Genomic DNA, 20,268 nt, shown 5'->3' on the forward strand with positions numbered 1-20,268 from the left:
TATAATCTCTGAGTTGTATCCTTCTACGAATTTGGAAAAGTCATATCACTTCTTTGGTTCTGTTTATTTATCCATAATATGGGGATAATAATAGGGCTGATATAAATATTAAATGAAATAATGCTTAGCATAGTCCCTGGATGATAAAAATGCCCATAAGTGGTAGCTTAACATTAATATAATTATTATTTTCATTAAGTTTTCACTTATAATTATTGTTTTTGTTTTCATTATTATCAGTTCAGAGGTGAAGCCAAGGTAGCGCATTAAAAATAAATTGTTGCTTAAATTGACTTTTTCAGAATATCAAGACAGGAAAAAAACTGTGAGAAAGAGAATAAACATACATACTGTTGTAATTCTGATAATAGTTACTTTTTAGGTTGTTGTCATTCTGTTACAGTTATAGAAACTTGCTTAACTATACCAGATCATGCAAATGAACAACCTTATAGTTACTTACTGGTTTTTTACTACTGATCTTTTTTCCCCCTCAATCTACTTTTCTTATAGGAAGGGGGAGGTAAGACTGATAAGTTGAATCAACACCCTCTATTAGTCACCTGGCATAAACTTATCACTTGACTGAGGCAAATGATTAGGTGATGGTTTGTAAGGTCGATTTAAAGACAGAGCTTTGCCCATTGGCTTCCAAAGTCAAGGGATGCACAGGCATATATCCTGGACAGCCAGCTTCTGTTGTGCCTGGATTGCAGTCGATTTTATCGATTTTTTTTTTTTTCAACACAACAGCTTCAAAGGCTCTTCTGCCCCCAAATAGCTGATCTTTTCAAATCTTTGCTACTTCTTCCTGGTACCACTTTCAGATAACAGGGTAAATGCAATTAACAGCTGAAAACTTTAGTTGATGTGAAGATATGCTAGAATTTGTTTAAAGGTTTCACAATACACAGACACATAGAGTTGAGCAACTCCTTGGAGAGATTGTCCGATCCAACCTTCTCATTTTACATGACCTACCCAAGGTCACGTAGTGAGTTAGTTGCAGAGATGAGAAACCTGGGATCCCAGTTCTGATTTCTTTCTTGGTACTTGTGTTTTTCAAAGTGTGGATATGTATCACTGTATGCAAAAGTATTTTCCTTGGCATGGAGGATAATTTTAGGTATGCACCAATAAAATACTATACCACAGAAGCAGAAGATCATTCTTTTCCAACTCCCTTTCAATCTTTCTGGTTATGTCAAGGATTATATGCTTTTGCTGTTTTGTCTTTAATCTTTCTCTACTAATCTCCTTTGATAACATGGGAGCAGACTTCAGGCTTAAGTTCCTCTTGGAATTTAATAAAAATTTTTTTTAATAGTATTGATTGTTACATTTACCTTTCATGTATGGCAAGCAATACCGGTTTTTTAACAAAAATAGCAAATTTTTCTTTTAAAAGTATGTAAGCAGATTAGAATGCAGCTAGTTTATGAAAAAATATTAGGTGAATAATAGTGCAGGGTGTAAATTATGAGCAGTACATGGTGGGTTTCACATTGACAAAAATAATGGTTAACTTGGAAAATAAATGGCTGAACCTTGGAAAATCTTCGATTCTGCCCTTCAGAATCCTCTTGGCCCTTTGAGGATATATATGGCTGAATCCTAGTTGCTTTCTTATTCATGTCATGTCTTTTTAAAGTACCAGCCAGAAAAACAATTATTAGATTTATTATTTTAAAAGATTTTATTTATTTATTTGTCAGAGAGAGAGAGAAATAGCGAGCACAAGCAGGGAAAGCAGTAGGCAGAAGGAGAACCTGGTTCCCTGCTGAGCAAGGAGCCAGATGTGGGTCTCGATCCCAGGACCCTGGAATCATGACCCAAGCCAAAGGCAGATGTTTAACTGACTGAGCTACCCTTGTGTCCCCAGTTATTAGATTTAAAAGGAGAACCTAAAACTATCCAGATATGTCTACAATCCTATTATCAGAAGCTTTCCTAAAAGCCAAAAAGCTGGATTGGTAGCCAATTTAGTTTCAGTGTGCAGGTAATTATAAATTACAAACTGTATACTGTTGTATTTATTGAGAACATACACTGGTTTTATTTTTCAAGGACTGATGTTCTATTTTAAGATTCTATTGTAGACCTCATCCTTGTTTTGTTCTCCCCTTCTAAGAAGTTCCTTGATTTCTCATCATCTCGCTGTTCAATGGGAGGTTGTGAATGGAATAAAAAGGTGGCAAAATGCAATTTATCTAATGTTTTCCTACTGTTATCACATTTTAAAGAATAGAATGTATCGAATGAATGGGGTAAGAATATTAAAGTTATCCATCAAATGGAGGTATAGGTAACTTTCCTTTGCCTATAATTTACATATATCAAGCAAAGACATGAAGAGAAAGACGTACTAGGTTATTCTATTGGGTGATTTTCCCATTATCCTTAAAGGCTAATTTTCCAATGTTGCTTATTGTGTTTACCTCTTCTCCAAAGCGAAACTTCCTGTTTTACCTGTCACTTAGTTACCCAAATATACTGGAGCTCTGAACAGCAATTACTGCTAGCCTGGCATGAGCTTGTCTTTCATAAATATCACTCAGAACTTATTCATATTTCTTCCTGCTGTGGGCCTCCTTCTACTGACCGTCATGTGTTTTTTTGTTTTTTGGTTTTTTTTTTTTCTTTTTTTCATGGAATGTTCTTTCAGTGGAAAATTCATTCTAATTTAGAGAACTCTGGGGAAAAAAAAATGAGGGGGAAGGTGGAGTCAACTTCTGCTGACTTATGGGCAGTTAGAGTCAAATGTATGAAAAATGGGCTCCTGAATCAGCAGAGATTTTACAAAGTGACCGGTGGACCTGCATACAGATAGGTAGAGTGTGGAGACGCCAAGAAATAATGCTACTTCTCTTGCGTATGGCTAATAAAAAGACTGCATTGCTAAATGCAGGGATAAGAAGGTTAATGACGATACATTCTTTTTTAGTATCAAAGATTAACATGATAACTTGCTTATTAAAGTTAATGCAGACACACTGCTAACAGAAGAGGCATACAAAATTAATTTCTGCAGCACCTCGTAAATGAGGATCACTCACTCTTCTCTCGCTGATGCTTTTTGTCTTGGCAGGGGCTGTGTGCCTCCTTAGAGTGGCTGCACTTCAGTGCCTAGTGGGGCATCCTCAGCCCCTATGGAATTTGACGAGCTTGGGGTGTGTTCCTTATTCACTGCCAGTCATTCTCTAGGAGTTTCCCTGCAGGTTGTGACTTGGCAAGGATTTTGTTTGCATGAAAAATAAATGAAGGTACCATGTAAGGACAAGCATGCAGTCCTGAACCCTCTTCCATTTGTAGTTTTTATGTTTTGCATAGGCACAAGACACAGTCAAAGGAACTGAAGCCATTAGCTTTTCTTGGGTTCTTTGCAGAGTTAAAATTCCACAGTTTGATGTCAAAAGCAGCTAAACACTACTAAACTTGAATGTAGACCATTAACTCAGTATGAAAAATTTCTTTAAAAATTTAGTACCAGGAAACCCTGTGTTTCTCTTGCTGAATTAGTTCTCTTCTACCTTAATGACCAACAAACTCTAGAACTTGGGTGATTTCCTCTATTGTGCTGAGAGTTTATCACACGAGTGGACAGCTACATTTTAAGGGAACCTCAGCCCTTATGTTAACTTTTGCATTGGCATGTCATCTTCTTTCTTTTTCTTTTTTTTTTTTTTTCTCTTTTTGGAGTAAGGTAGCCTGGGAAGAAATACATATAACTAATAATAAACATATCAACATGCCATGCCCAAAATAAAATATTAATGTCCGTTTCATAGGCATACAGTTTGAGGTTCATAGGCATACAGTTTGAGGCAGGAACTGAGCATAATTGGAAATACAGTGCATTTCATTGTATGTATTTTTTATACTATTCCTATCAATTTGACTGGTTCTTTTCTTTATTATACTTGGACTGCCCTGAGGGTAAAGACCATATATTGTCCTCCTTTTGTACAGAAAGCTTATTACATGTCGTTGACTGATACTTATTCTGTTTACTTTCTCCTTTCTCACATCTTAGCCAGGTTTCCTTTTCATTGGCTTCAGAGTCCAAACAGGATCTCTTTGATCCACTCATTAAAATATTGGGCCTATGTATGTGATTCATTTCTTAAATCACTCTTTCGCTTTAGGCCTTCCAGGGGAGGGCTCACGGGGGCGCTGTTGCAGGAATGGAAAAACTAAGCAGGCAAAAGTCCTGTCTCTGTTCTCTACCTTCTTAGCTGAGTGCTTTTAGAAAAGAAGAGGCCAGAGGAAAAATGCTCCCCATTTCCACTTTTATTTGTGGTGGGCAAAAGGCAGTGATTCCCCCCCTCTTCTTTGAAGTTTGCTTCTAATTATTCAGCTTGTTTGAAACATATGACACTTCTCTGTTTTCCCTTTGTAATGAGCAACACTGGATTTTAAACGTGTAGGGCTGTAAATGAGAGGGGCCCCAGCCTCCTCTCCTCTGGAGCCGTTATGGGGAAGGTGAGAGGAAGAGAGAATCAGATGATGATTGGAGACAATTACACAACCATTCCATTTTGCTAATGCTTGAATCCAGGAGAATTTTCTCATTTAATTCTCTGAAATGAAGGGCCCCTCTGTTAGCCTTAAAATGTAAACAAGAGGCTTTTGAAGTGCGCTTTTCCCAGAAATGGAATGCTGGCTGCTCATATTGATCCAAAACATTGCTGTTGGTTTTTGTTCTTCTTGGTATTCATACGTTTTGTGATGGTAGCAATACAGGACTGCTCAGGGGGCGGCTTGAGGATTGCGGGCAAGTGGCATTATTATTCTAAGTTGCAAACAGAAATGTAAAAGGATGTTCAGAAAAAGCTTACCTGAGCTCTCTTCTAGTCTCTCCACACACAAAAGGGAACATAAAAATCCAAGGCGTATATCCCAATCATTTCAATTTATATCCACCTCTTCGAATGCAGTCCTCCAAGTTTGGTATTTCAGACAGCAGCGCACTTTGTTTGAATGATACAGGTAATAGCTTCGAATCCATTTCATTCCAGCATGCCTGGTGCAGGCGTTTTGTCAAGTATAGATGTCAGCTGCAGCTGAAGGAAACTGAAGTTCCCACGTGCTTTGCTTTGGATCCCAAAACCTTTAGGCATAACATCAGATCCCCACACCTCACTAAATAACTACAACTGAATTTGTATGATGTCTTATTTGGGTCCTCTTAGGAATTAGGCATTTTAATCCCCAGTTTTAGAGGAAGGGAGGTAAAATGACCTATCTGAGGCTACACAGCCTACCAGCACTGAGGCTAGGACCCAGATCTAAGTCTCTGGACCCTTGATCCAGAGTTCTGTCCACTTCCCATCATTGCCTCTGTGATGGGGTAAACCCAAGAATGGGAAGGTATTGCCAGAAGGGCTGCTCAGGGAAGGTGGGGAAAGGAAGAAGCACACATACTTTTCTGCTCCTTAAACATCCCTTCCCCAGCCCCCAGCTACTGTCACTTGGTTTCTTCAAGGACAGCACCGAGTAATAAATATTGCAATAACTCGACACTAAATGGGGTTCTGATTCTGAGAGTTACCCTCAGTGTAGGCAGACAGGGCTCCCTCTCTGAAATCAGCAAACACTCATTTATTCATCTAACACTTATTAGGATACTACTGTGTGACAAGATTGTTCCAGGAACTGTAGGAAACAGGACTTGATTGAGATTAGACATCTCACTCCAGGCTCTCACTGTCTTCTAGGAAAAGGTAGTGAATGGTTTGAAAGTCATGATTGCTCTTTGCTAACCAACTTTGGTGAGATGGGTAAGCTCAATCAATTGTAGCTCAAGAAATGGTTGGTTGAATTAACAAAATGAAAGTGAATGACTGAAAGGAAGGTTAAATCACCAAGCTCATTATTGTTTAGGATTCCAGGTCTGGAATTTATTTGTTTGTTTTCTTCCCCTGGGACCATAACCCTTACTAAAACAAAACAAAACAAAACAAAACAAAACAAAAACAAAAACAAAAACAAACAAACAAAAAAAACAACCAACCATTAAACAAATCAATGGACCAGGATCTTGGACTTTCTATTTCAGGCCAGCTTGAGGGAGCTGACAAGTTCAGAGGGTGGTTGCCTCATGCTGGCAAAATCTAGGAGCTGGGAATGATTGTCTGTGCTCATGCACGTGTGAGTGGAGTTGGAATGGTGCTACCATTGAAACCAGACAGGCCTGTGTTGTAATCTTGCCTCAGTTGTAGTCACCCTAGCTAATTGACCTGGGTAAGCTGCTTGGAGCTCCTAATTTCTCATCTGTAAAATGGGGATAACATAATATATGGAATAGATTTTGGTAATGATTAAATACATTTTTAGTGTGGTGCCTGGCACTGAGAAGGAGTTCAACGTATGTTGCCTGTCTCATACTTAATATTCCCCCTCCCATTCCCTTTCATTCTTAAGAGATTTCTGGATAATTGGTTTCTACCCTTCATTAAAACTTTTGTTATAATGACTCCTACTGCTGAGAAAATTCTGAGTATACCTCTGCAAATTAGTTCAGAAAGAGTTAAAGGTGAAAGAGTTCTTGGTTAAGTATAGAGTGAAATTCATGAAGCCATCGAATCCTGTTGAGTCTCAGAAGGGCCAGGGCCTGAGGTAAAGGGATTAAGGGATCTGTGTAGCATAGTGTGGAAGAGAGGCAGTGGGTCAGGGATGATAAGCCCTGGATGGGTGTGGGTGGTACTGACTGTTCCAATAGGTGTCCTAAGTGCTTATAAATTAATTTGAATTCCAGAAGTCACTGAATTAGAATCAAATGGGCACATGGGATGTAAGACACAGCTCTTTGCAGCCAAAAAACTAACTTGACTCATTTCTCCTCTTGCATGAATTTGAAATGGAGCATAGTACTTTGATGGGAATCTTTCTTTAATGATGGCCCAGATTATCCGTATAAAGGCCACTTGGTTCCACCCCAAGCTTTTCCATTTGCTTCTCCTTCCATTAGTCAGGGTTAGGAGGTGGGAGAGACAGTCTTATAACAAGCCGAGCTATACTCATCTGGTGTGGCACTGTGAATGTAATTGTTCTAAGCGTTAGGGACAAATCAAATTTGGGGTCGTGACTCAATTGGCCACATCTGCACCTTTATTTTCCTAAAAGCACTTTCTATGGAGCTGGATTATGGTTTAATGAGTGAGCTGGCTGGGAGGAGGCCGGTCAGCTGTGGCACTGAAAATGATCTCAGAAAGTGCAAAGGGGTAAATGAAAGAGGTACCTGTCAGAACAGACCAATTATGCCCTAATAGCTTGCAGAAGGCACGATGACAGGTCACCTCTGTAGCTGCTTCACGCCATCGGAGAAATGTTGATGGGAATCTTTTCATTACTTGCTAGTTGAGGCAATGAAATGGTCCCCATGATTAGAGCCTACTTTAGTAAACCCTAAAATGAATCTATTATTCTCTCACTCAAATGTTCAAAATGCATGGGCTTGCACATTGATAAAGCACCTCTAATCCATCAGCAAGACATGTTAACTCTGCCCCAAGTCTTCCCACTTCTGTATGTTTCACGTGCTACAAACTAATCAAGCTTTCATCTTCTCTCCCCATCGCTGTTACTGTAAGGAGACAGGATGGCTCGGTAGATGTGAAGGTGGGCCCTGTTCTAGGCTTAAATCGCAGCTGTGTGGTATTAGGCAAGTTACTGAACCTCTCTGAGCTTCAGTTTCCTCATCCACAAAATATGTATAATGATAAACTCTTCATACAGAGAATGCCTCGTAAATAGTGAGGGCTCAATAAACATTAGACCTCTTCTTTCCCTCCTCAAAAAGCCTCAGTAGTGTTCTGCCTTCCTCTCTAGGCTTACCCCCAACACTCATAAAAAATATAAAAACAAACCCTGTTTATCTCTACCCAAGGGTGAAACTCCTTACCACGGGCCATAGCGTCTGATGAGATCTGGCCCCAGTTGGACTCTCCAAGTTTGTCATTTCGTTATTATGCTCCCCATGTTCTACAATCTGGCCACACTTGGTCCATGTGATTCCTTCAACGTGTTAGGCAAATTTCCACCCCAGGGCCTTTCACATGCTGTTTCCACTGCTTGGAATGCTCTCTCCTGAGATCTCTGCAAGCTGTTTCCTTCTTACCCTCAGGTCTCAGCTCAAGAATCTCCATCTCAGAGAGGCCTTCTTAAGTGCCTCAAGTGGAATGGTCTTCCCTGCACGCCCAGACTCTCCTTCTCCTGTTGCCCAGCTCATTGTCTTGCTGACAGCTGTCTTTATTTGTCATTGCAACATCAACTCCAGGGCTTCGTGCTTCCTGTGATCCATGAGCATTTTTGTGCCCAACAGCTCCAAGAGGACTTTCTCTCCCAACAACTGACACCAGCTTCCCTGGGCTGTCCTTAGGCTGTAGGGGCCTGCTTGTCTGTGTGCTGGGAGCACTCACGGTGCCCATGGCTGTCCATCCCCAGGGTTGAAATACCCTAGCTGCTTTGTCCCTGTGGCCCCCACTGCTTCCAGTATTCACTTTCTGTGACACTTGCCTGCCTTTGCAGCCTACTTAGCCTCCTCCCCCTTGATGGTCCCATTTCTCCATTCCCCTTCTAGTGTTTTCTAGAACACCTCTTGCTAAGTAAGTCACCTTCACCCAAACTGCATCTCTAAGTTTGCTTCTGGAGAATCCAACCTAAGACAATTATTATCCTTGTGAATTGTTTTTGATATCCACTAGAATACAACATCCAATAAAACAGTATTTGTTAGAGTAATTATTTGATCTCTCCCTCTTTCTCTCTCTCTCCATATCTATATATCTATATATCTATATCTATATAGATATAGACATAAATATCCAAGACATAAATAGATAACGTGTAGACTACCAGAGCTTACAAATTATATTTATAATCAGTGTGACTTTTTTTGGACACAAATATACATCCTCTTAATTCCAGCAACAATAAATCTGTCTACCTGTCCTGTCATCACTATGTTTCTGAATGGTCTGTTTCAACTTCTTATAGGGCATTTTCTTACAGGTTCAGTGCAATGTCATGTCTCATGTTAGATATAAAGGATATGTGGTAAAAGCAATAGCTGGGATTGAAGGTGAAATTGGTATCTCCAATAAAGTTCTGGAAGTATATTTCTTCTTAAGCATTCACCCCTCTGGGGCACCTGGGTGGCTCAGTGGGTTAAGCCTCTGCCTTCAGCTCAGGTCATGATCTCAGGGTCCTGGGATCGAGCTCCACATCGGGCTCTCTGCTCAGCAGTGAGCCTGCTTCCTCCTCTCTCTGCCTGCCTCTCTGCCTACTTGTGATCTCTCTCTCTCTCTCTCTGTCAAATGAATAAATAAAAAAATCTTTAAAAAAAAAAAAAAAAAAAGCATTCACCCCTCTAAGATACCTAAGGAGAATTTTTTTACAGTTGCTGAGTTCTGAAATCTCCAAATAGGCTGTGTTTGTTTATCTGGGGAGACATATTTTGTCCCTCAAGGTCCATAAAGTAAGGACGTGTATCATAGCAGATGCAGGCTGGAGGGGGAGTGAGGGACAATTCTGGATATTGTAATTAGGTGTGCTTTCAGGGAGGTAAGAAAAGTGAATCATGAGTTGCAGCTGAAGAATGTGGGGGGAAAATGCTAGTAGAGTTGTAAGAGGCTTGTAACCTGATCCAGAATATGAAGTCTGTGGGTAGTTATTGATTTCCCAGTGGGTGGAATTACTTTTCTTTGTGACACACTGGCTGGAGGAGGGAGGTTGTGAGAACAAATTGTTATCTGTCAGAGGAGTTGTGTGTGGAGGTCCTCCTCCATGTCCAGCTGATCTAACCGCATGGCCTCTGACACCTGAGAACGGTCCCCAACCAAACAGAAAAAAGCACTGAGCCAAGTTTGCATTGCTCAGCCTGCCTAGGGAGAATTTTGGGCTTCAATTAGGCATTTTATCTGTTTGCCAAAAGGGCTGTGGGGAGGACAGGACAAGCCTTGATAACCACAAGCTCCTCACAGTCTCCCATGAGGACTGAGCTGAGCTGAATTCACCTTTTGGTCAATAGGAACTTGGCTAAAGCAGAATGAGTTTCACCTTAAAGCCTGTAAAATATCGAACGGGGTTGAAGAATTGATTAACCTGTGTTGGTGACAAAGTAAGGGGCTGACTATGAAACTCCGAGTGAAGCCTGCCATAGACAGGTTTAGACACGGGGTAACTACACTGAGGATGTGACCAAGCCCAACATGGACGCCTTGCTTGAGTTTAACCCTTCTCCCTATGGTGAGAGCAGGGCTCCCAAGTCTTCTCATGTCTCTCCATTCTGTTGGCAGAACTGGGATGCATCTGGGCTCGAAGATCAGCCAACATGTCTCCACTAGAGACATAAGTGGAGTCTCTAGTGGAGACATAAGGTGCCAGTCTCATCTTCATACATTTCATGAGTGATCCCTTTGGCTCCTCCTTACACTACGTCCACTTTGGGGCTTTTCTTTATGGATATCACATTATATCCAAAGACCTCTGCCGATCCTCTGTCAGGTGCATGGAGATTGGTGTGGGGCCGGTACTGAACCGGTACCTCTCAGAAAACCTTGAGGCATACTCTCGCTACTGGTGACAATTTGCATTTAGAGTGTGGGGTAATTACATCTTTTGTTTTCAGTTTGGGGCCTCAACTTCATTTCTGAGGTGATAACAAGGATCTCACTGCTCATCCCATCACACAGACAATGACCATGTAGTAGGACAAATGATTAAGACAGAAGTTTGTGTGCTACAGGAGCATAAGAGAGGGTCACCTAAGACATATTGGGGTATCTGGGATGTTGTTTTGGGGGTTTTGGCATTTAAGTTACCTAGAAGGCAAGAAGTAAGTAAAAATGGGTGGGATAAAAGCATTCTGGGGAAAGAAAATAATGCTCAAAAACTGAGAAGCAGGAGAGGAAGAGGCTGGGACAGCACGGGAAGTAGAATATGGGGAAGTAGGAAGGGTTTGGTCACAAAGGACTTTCAACTATGCCACAGAGTTCAAAATACTTACCTTGAGGACAATTGGAAACCATGGAAGAATTTCAAGCAGCAAGTCCTGTGGTCAGGTTTGAGTTTGGGGGAAATTCCTGCTACTGAGTTTGGAAATGGGGAGATCGGTTTGGGAGACCTGGAATGGAGTGTGGAGAAGGCTAGCTTGAGGGCAGGATGGATATGACTTCATGGTGGACTGGCATTGGTTTCAGAGAGAGGAAGCAACTTTGTTTGGCCAACTGGGTGACTGGGTGCCTTCACTCTGAGACAGAGCAGAGGAGGAGTAGACCTGTGGGGGAAGATGCTGAGTTCTTATGTGGTTCTTAGGTGTGTTTCCCTCTGGAGCTGGGTTGGGGCTGTGGTCACAGATGTAGTTTTGGCCTGATGCATCTCAAGGTGATTTTCCAAAATGGAAAAAGCATCTCCATTTCATTCTTTCTATGGGGCTAATATTATGGACATGGAGGTGAGGGAAAGGACCTTTATATTTAAAGAGTCCCTGAGTCTTGCAATGATTGCAAAAGCATATGACACTTCAAGAGAGCTATGGCTGCTGGCAGTAGCACCTTCTTCCATAGGACAAAACTTTCTCCAAGAAGGAAGAAACCAGAGCCCAAAAACACTACATTGGCCTCTCTGCCATCATGTCAACAAAAGAAAGCTCTTTTCTGTGACAATACAGAGTTGAATAGCTCTGCAGTTTCTTAAGTCCTGGTCCAGTTACAATTTGGGCTCGTCACCTGGTGGCAGACTTCCCAACCTTTGTCGGGTGTCAGGTACCTGGCATGGGTTTGCAGATCTCTGATACTCACTGGCTCTGCTTGTAAAGATTGATTTAAGATGCTGGCAACATTTATCTTTTAGACCGTTTGTGTTTGTTTGCTTGACAATCAAGCCACAATTCAGAAATGCTACTTCCTGAAGCTCTACAGGCTAATATAATTTCACAGCTCCAATTACAAAGGAGAAAAATTATTTCATTTCACAACAGAGGAGCCAGACGTTTCTGAGAAATCATGGTTAATGAGAAGACAAAGTACTTTCTGAAAAGCAGGCCACGTTATTAATGGCCTCCTCAGCTAAAATTTTGCTGACTCTCAGCACCAGGAGGCTTTGTCTCTCGTGGGGATGCTGAGTTTTTGATAATCTGTGAAGGAGAGGACTTTCAGACTGATAGACCAGTGCTTCTGCTGGGGCCTGGTCTGGGGCGCCCACATCAGTAGTTCGTAAACAATGCAAGCACATCCACTTTCTTTCCAACTGACAAATAAACCCTAGCTCTAGCCACTTCCTCTGAACCTGTGTTTCATGGGAATCATAGACTTTGGGATGAGGACTTAACAACCATTTAGCTTATCATTTAGCTTATCCCTTCATCTGACTCTTCCAACACCTTCTCACCATCCCTATCCATAGACCACTTAACTACTACTTAAATACTTGGTAGGGATGGAGAGCTCAAAACCAGACCATGAGGATCTGCTATTTTAACTCTATTTGAAGTAGAATTTAAAGTTTCTGGTGACTTCCTATGTTAACATCTAAAATCTCCCAAGTGGCCTTTTCCCTTGAGTTCTTATCTTTGTAATGGGATCTAACGGAAGGATCTCAACTAGAACATCAACAGAATGAACCTTTAAGGAAAACCTTGACCTTTGTTACCACACAGCTCTGTTGTATGAACAGTCCTAACAGGTTGTCACTCCCAAGAGGTAGAGGTACCAGGTTTTTCCCTATTTACTCCTGCTTCTTACTTGTGTTGGCTTTACTGCTGCAATGGGCCAGTAACCCCTGACCATTACCTCCCATCACAGAATAGTGATTGCTGCTTAGGGAGCCTTTATTGAATGTAGTAGACCAGCTAAATGAATGAAGGAGTTAATTAACTGCCTGAATGGATTAACCTCTTATCTGTCTTTACATATCTCTTTATATATCACTCTAGGCCCTGGTGATTCCATTTTACAGAGTTTTAAATGATTTTAATCTTGAGTCACAACAGGCTGTTTTAGACTAAGACATTGTCTTCTTATGCTTTAAACTCAGGACGATTGACTGTTCTTGATCTATTTCTTACTACCTTATTTTCCAGTCCTTTTAAATCTTTAGCTTCAACAAAAGACAAAGGTTGCTCAGAGGCTGGACCTTTAGAGGGACAGAACCCAGCACTTAATAGTCTCATTTGTCATCACCTGGGCTATTGCAGGGGCATATTCACGGGTTTCTGCCCTTTGCAGGGTCTCTGCCCCCTTTTCTTCCTCCAGCTACCCTAAATGTTGCAGGGACACAAATCTCCTTAAAACACATCTTTTGAGGACTCCCTTTTGGGCAGAGAACTGTGGGAGAGCAAGACTTTTTGTTGTGTTTTAAATTTCTTTTATTTTACTTTCAAAAATAACTTCTCAAAGAGGAAGAATTTACCATCCTCTTCTAACTTAGAGAATGCACAATTCTTAGCTTCCAGCTAGTTTTATTTATGACAATGTGACTGAAGGCAGAGTTGGGAAGTTAAGTTTCAGGAAGTTGAGGAAGTCATTCATCCGATGGTAAAGAGTTTAGAACTTCAAATGAACTCACCTAGCTTTCCAACATTGAACTTGCAAACACATACCATTTTCTCTAACAAACAAAAATTTCCAAAGTTACATGCCAAAAATCCTTTAGAAGATAATAGCTATGTACACTTGGGCACATCCTTCTGTTTCCTCTTCAGTGAAATGAGGAAATAGTGGAATCTACCTCCAAAGTCATTGTAAAGATTGACTGAGGTAATTCCCGCAAGACACTTAATACAGTGCCTGGCACATTGTAAGCATTCAGTATGTTAGCAATGGCAGCAACTGTTGTTAAAATTCCCTCAAGATTCAGATTTCAGGGGTCATTCTAATTAGGATCAGATATCTAGTCCCTGTCCAGAGAAGGGCCAGCAGCCTCATGAAAGTGTCCCTAGGCTTATAGTCCTCAGCAGGGTGGCTCCCCAGAATGAAACCAAGGTGCTGTGCCAGGAGATGGTATAGATGTTGGGGTGACAGAACAAGAGATGTTTTCTACTTCATCCCACCTTTTTCTGTGGTCTGCCATTGCTCTTTGTTTTTGCTGCTGCTGATCTTTGTCAAATTCTAAGTATCTAATGGGTGAGAATCTTACCTTACTGCTATATTTCTGGAAGTATAGCCTTCCTCATCAAAGTATAGCTTTCCTCATCAATGATGCTCAATACCTGTTTGTTTTAATTGAATTAAATTGAATTAAAATGAAATCTTGGGGTATAGGATTTACATCTCAGCTCTAGAAGCTGAGTAGATGGGTGGAGGTAGTTTGAAAAATTTTGGGAATTATTTTTTGGGCCCTGGAAGCTTTGCCATTTTCAAGAGAAATACAGAAATAAAGCTGTGTAGGATTCCAGAACTTTCCAGAAATTTCCTGAGACAGCAATGCTAAGAGAGATACCTTTTTTGGTGAATATTTTAATTTATTTCAAATGAAAACCATTGTGCATAAGGATGCAAGTAGAAGGTTGTTCACTTTTATACTGTCTGTGCCAGTGAAAAATGTTCATCGCTAGGGCTATTACTAAATAAAAAAATATATCCATAATAGAGAATACTATACAACAACTACAAATGATTCACTTGATCGCTATGTGTAATAACAGAAAGTGTTCCAAGAAGGTGAGTGCTTCAATAGGTGAGTGAAGAAAAATCAAGGTACAAATCAAGGCATAAGACAAGATAGAGCATAATCTCCTTTTATGAAAAGGACACAAAAACAAAATGACACTATATGTCTTATCCTGATACATATGTGAAACTATAAAAAGATCATGAGGGTTTATCACCACAGTATAATATATTTTACTTAAGTGGAGGCCAAATCAAAATGATACTACATATTTTATACTGGTACATTTTTAAATGCATACACATACATAAATTTTATATGTATGTATATATATATGCATATACATTTCTTTTACACACATATATATGAAATAAAAGAATTGGTTTCCTCTGGGGAGTGAGTGTTGGGGAGAGGGACTGGAATTGTGAATGAAGGTCTAAGGAAATCTTAACCTAATTTTTCATAGTTCAAATTTTTTATAAGGAAAAGATATCATGAATTATTTATTTAATGAAAAATTATCTAGAAGGAAGGAAGGAAAGAAAGAAAGAAAAGAAAGAAAAGGAGGAAAAGGAACTACAGAATAAGGATGCTCAAATGCCTCTGAATTGCCTCCTTCCCAGAGTGCCGGGACATTCTTCTTCCTGTCATCACCAAAGAACTGAAGGAGCTGCTGGAACAGAAGGATGAGATGCAACACCAGGTCCAGGAGAAGAAGTACTGTGTCGAACTACTCAACAGCATTTTGGAGGTCCTCAGCTGTCAGGATGCGGTGAGTCCTCACGATGATGTAGATGTCCTGGACTCAGACTAGCAGTGAGCTGATTAAGCTCTAAAATATTGATGCTGATGAATCACAGTTGAAGTCTAAAGATAAAAGTCAGCGGCTTGCTCAGCGGGCCTACTTTTCCAGTGACTAACCCCCATGGCTGTGAAAGATGGTTTAGGGATTGGAGTTAAACACGTAGCATTATGTCACTATCTTTCTTGTTGGACAAGATTTCTCAGGGGGTAGGTATGGACATATTGCAGACTTTTTAGATGATTTGTCCATTTACTAAAACCTTTGCTTGCAAAGGCCAGAAGGAGAGTTTCTTATGCCTACACAGTCAAGAAAACTCTTGTCTGTTTTTTTGTTTTAGCTGATTTACTTTGATTTTGTTTCTTTGGTTATCTCCTGCAATGGTGAAAATGGTTAAGGCTTTTTCTGGCTGAGCACATTGCTCAGGCCTAGACTCTAGAGACAGGATGAAGGGTGGGATGGTGGTAGGGAGGTGGCTGTGCCAGTGAATCCAATGTCTATTTGGTAGACATCATCCAGAGATTAGGCGGCCACGGCACAAAAGAGAAAGTTTCAGGGGAATAAGTAGAGGGCTTCCAAAAGGTCAGAGAATGCAGAAGAGAGCAAGGGAGATAGATTAGTGGTAACAGTAAAGATGTAGATTTCTTAAGATTTGGAAGAGAAAGGTAATGGTTCTTGATTTAAATTAGGTTCATTTGGGGCGCCTGGGTGGCTCAGTGGGTTAAGCCGCTGCCTTCGGCTCAGGTCATGATCTCAGGGTCCTGGGATCGAGTCCCACATCGGGTTCTCTGCTCAGCGGAGATCCTGCTTCCCTCTCTCTCTCTCTGCCTGCCTCTCCATCTACTTGTGATCTCTCTCTGTCAAATAAATAAATAAAATCTTTAAAAAAAAAAAAATAAATAAATTAGGTTCATTTGGCAACCTCACCTTGTCTTTGCGTAATGTCCAAGAGCACTCCTTTCCTAGATGGGCTGGTTTCAGAGGACTGGGTAGACTTAAACAACCAAGTAGTTTGTAAGTATTTATATAAGTATTTCCCCCCACCCCCTCTCCTCTCAAGAAAATGCTCAAAGAAGGGCTTTCTGGATGAACTATAGCTATGATTGGATATCATTAGAAAACACTACAGAACGTTTATTTTATTCCTTTACTGCTTGTATCCCTTAGTCAGTGATTGTTATCAACTTCCTAATGTATCTTGTCCTTTCCATTTTTTTCCATCCTAATTAAGCTTCTTATCTCATTACAAGGTAAATGCAGTAGCCTGACTCACCCATTCATTCATATATATGATACATCAACTATGTGACCGGCATTGAGGACACTCAAAGCCTGGTCTCTTTCCTTAAGAAAATCTATACAGATTATATAAATAAGCAGTTGCAACATAATATAATGTCTAAATTTTATGGATGCATATAAAAATATACTGGAGCTACAAAGACTTTGAGTGTGTGTGTGTGTCTGTGTGTCTGTGTGTGTATGTCTGTGTATTCATTTTTGTCAAGGAAGTCTTCTCAAAGGAATTGAAGCTGGATGTTCAAGGATGAATAACTAAAGATCAGAGCTACTACTTCATTTGCTGTTTTCTAGAAACTGTGCTAGTTGCCATCTATGTTTTCTCTCTGCTCACCCTGATTGGAGCTAAGGATTATTATTCCCATTTTAAAGGTGAGAAACCTGAAATTCATAGACTTAACATTCAAGGCCAGCCAGCAAATAAATGATATGGTCAAAAATCAAACCCAGGTCAGTCACACTCCAAATTCTGCATAATCATGGGCGTTAGAGATACAAGAGCATGGTCTTTCCCTCTCATTTTCTACCTTCCTCCCTCTTTTTCTTGGGGGAGATGGAGATTAATGCCCAAAGGCTTGGATAAAGCTAGATTCACTCTGTGATGTTGTCATGATGGTGGTGGGTGTTTTTATAAGTGCACTCACCAACCAGCTGTTGAACTGGTTCCAGTCTTTGTTATTTGATCTTTTACAAAAAGTTAAGGGAGAGTTTGGTCTTACTCTCACTCGTAGTATAGGAACATTAGAGTTGGCTCCTTATTTCTCCAGAAACATCCTAAAGAATGCTACCTCTTCTTGTTGAAAATAATTTACAATATTTCTTACAGTTCAGTAATCCTCACATCCTTTTTCATGGGGAAAAAATCCTGGATTTGTTGGGATATGCCAGTGGATCCTGTTAGAGGAACGCACTTACAATGGGTTATCTATTTCCCTGATTTAAGTAGAAGTTCATGGTTCAATTGTTAAGCAGTGCTCAGGCTCTGCCCATCCCATGTGAGCATCTCCTGGTGTTCTGTTTTGATGGGTTGCCATCATTTTGCACACTGGGTAACATCAGGCACTGGTGAGAAGAGCCTGCTGTCTCACATGCCCTGGGTATTAGGGGCTTCAAAGCTGAGAAGTGAGTGGGAAGCTCTGAGCTCCCCTTGGAGGATTGTGGCATTTGGACTTGAAGTGTGTGGGAGGTGTGGTGTCACTCTTTACTGTCTCTGAGTGCATTGCTTTTATAATGACTTCTGACTGTGGGCCCTAGCCCACCTCTTCCTTAGGTTGAGCAACTGTCTTTGCTGGATGAGTTATTAAATACTATTATTACCATTGGGTTTGGCATAAGATTCTGACGCTCTCACTGTTGGTGAGCTTCACAGCCAACCTCTTCAGTTCATGAAGATGGAAATCTCTCTTCTTCTCAAAAGGTTTTTCTTCCCCAAAGGAGATTCTTTCAGTAGCCATTATTACTTTGAACGCAGCTAACAATCAGAAATCCTAAAGTATCTCATCTAAATCTTTCTTGTTCTGGCCTATAGAGGCTCTCCACTCTGGCTTCGTGTTTAGATCACCTGAGGAGTTTTTTTTTTTCTAAAGCAGCTGTGTCAAGGCTCCAGCCCCGCTATTCTGATTTAACTGGTCTGGGATTGGTGGGGCATCACAAGGACAACTTTACCAGCTGGTGGTAATAGGCAACAAGGGCAGAGGAGCACAGCTCTTGTGCAGGAAGTCTTAAACTTGAGCATGGATCAGTGTGACCTGGAGGAGCTGTAAAAACAGGTTTCTGATCATTTTATTTGGAGGCTGGAACCCGATCATTTATTTTTCTGAGTTCCCAGGTGATGTGGATGCTATTGGGCCAAGGACTATCCTTTACTAACCGTCACTCTAATATGACCTATTTTTTTTTTTTTTAATCTTCAGTATTCATTGGAAATGAAAGACTGGTTGGACTCATCCTCAGTCCTTTACCTTAATTAAAGAACCCTTTCCAGTCTATGAAATCTAGCGTTTTCCAATATGGCATTTAATAAACCATAAAATGGCAAAATCTTCAAGCACATTCATTTGTACTCATAAATTCATTGTCATGCAGTAGTGGGGACATGGCCTGTGCAAATATCTGACTTTGAAAATCCAGACCATCAAACATGCTGTTTGATTTCTACTGGCACCGACTTCTCAAAATTGGAAATTTGGAGGAAAAATTAAAAACCCTCCTAGGATAAAAGTCCTGGATTTGTCTTCTGGTTGTTTGGATCTTCTCTGCTGATAACAGCATAGCCATTGCCTTTTACTGTCACTTTGTTGGCACCATGGAAAAGCCTGTCTCCCCACCCAACTATAGGTTATATCTACCTGCAGGAACCATTGCTCAGGGTTGGAAACACATGTGGAAATCTAGAAATTATAGTGCAGCATGCCAAGCTTTCTTTTGGGAGGCATTGTGTGTTGGGGGATGGGAAAGGATGCTAGTCTTCAATTGATTGCCAATGTTTGAGTAATTACAGCCCAGCACAGCAGGTGTGGCATGAGGAAGCTCTGTTTTCCTGTTATTACCTTATTCATTGTAACCCTGGGTGGCATATGACTCAGGGGGTGATGTCTGCCTTAGCCTGGGTGTTGATATTTTTTTAATGATAGTGTTAAATTCTCTCCCCCAGCTTGCTTGAGTTGCACTTAGCATATGAAAGGGACAGGCTCAAGTGAAGGGAGAAAGACCTGACTTCTGTCTCTGTTAACTCCTTTCTCCCCCTTCTAGAGCAAGGTTACTTGTCAACCCTAGTTACTTTGAAGACCTATTTTACACTGGCTTCGTTCTGTGCCTTGCTGGCTGCTGAGTAACTCATAAGATTTAATTTTGCACCAAACCCGGAGGGAGTGTTTTTTTTCTTCTTCTTTCCATCTCTTAAAACAGCCTTTTTGTTTTTATGTTTCATTCCTCTTAAGAGAAGAGTCATCATTTTGTACCCTGCTTAGCAATCACAAAGTATGTAAAGCTGACTCCTAAGCCTGAACAGGAGATGGGGTTGGTGATACCTGCTTCACGGAGGGAGAGAATGCTCAGAGTCAGCTTTTTAATTTTTTTAACGCTTTAAGTCCATTGACTAAATCTAGGAGGTTGTTAACCAAGGCACACTATTAGTCATGAACTGTTTGGGATTTCTGGTATTTTTATTTATCAACTTAGATGCTGGTAGGGAAGGCTTTTGCTCATGTGTTTTCTTTCGCCTGGAATGTCCTTAATTCCTATTCTTTCTATGCACCTAAAGTCCTAAATGCCTTTTAGGTTCAGCTCAGACAATACTTCCTTTCTAAAATCTTCTCAGCTCCATGCCCTCATAGTCTCCCCTGCAAACCCCTGCACAGAATCAAGGGCTTCCTTCTCTGTGTCTTCATAACTGTGTATCCGGACTGATACTGTTGCATTAATCGCTTGGTGTTGCACTTTCCTGTGTGTGTCCCCTGCCAGGCTTTGACCTCCGAAGCTCAGACAACAAGCCCTTGCTCCCCTGGCTTTGCCCAGATCAGAGTTTCAGCCTCGTCTCTTGCCAATTCCTTCATTCT

The 20,268-nt window shown here is 40.8% G+C and overlaps 1 protein-coding gene across 1 annotated transcript in view; it reads left to right on the top strand.

The window, feature by feature from the left end:
- Positions 1–20,268, top strand: part of DOCK2 (dedicator of cytokinesis 2) — a 411,678-nt gene that overhangs the window by 140,179 nt on the left and 251,231 nt on the right. The window contains exon 26 of the mRNA XM_047729407.1: positions 15,234–15,382. Coding sequence (XP_047585363.1) covers positions 15,234–15,382 — 149 coding nt within the window. The remainder of the gene's footprint in view (positions 1–15,233; positions 15,383–20,268) is intronic.

Source organism: Lutra lutra, chromosome 5 (assembly GCF_902655055.1).
Source record: "Lutra lutra chromosome 5, mLutLut1.2, whole genome shotgun sequence".
NCBI classification, from domain to species: Eukaryota; Metazoa; Chordata; class Mammalia; order Carnivora; family Mustelidae; genus Lutra; species Lutra lutra.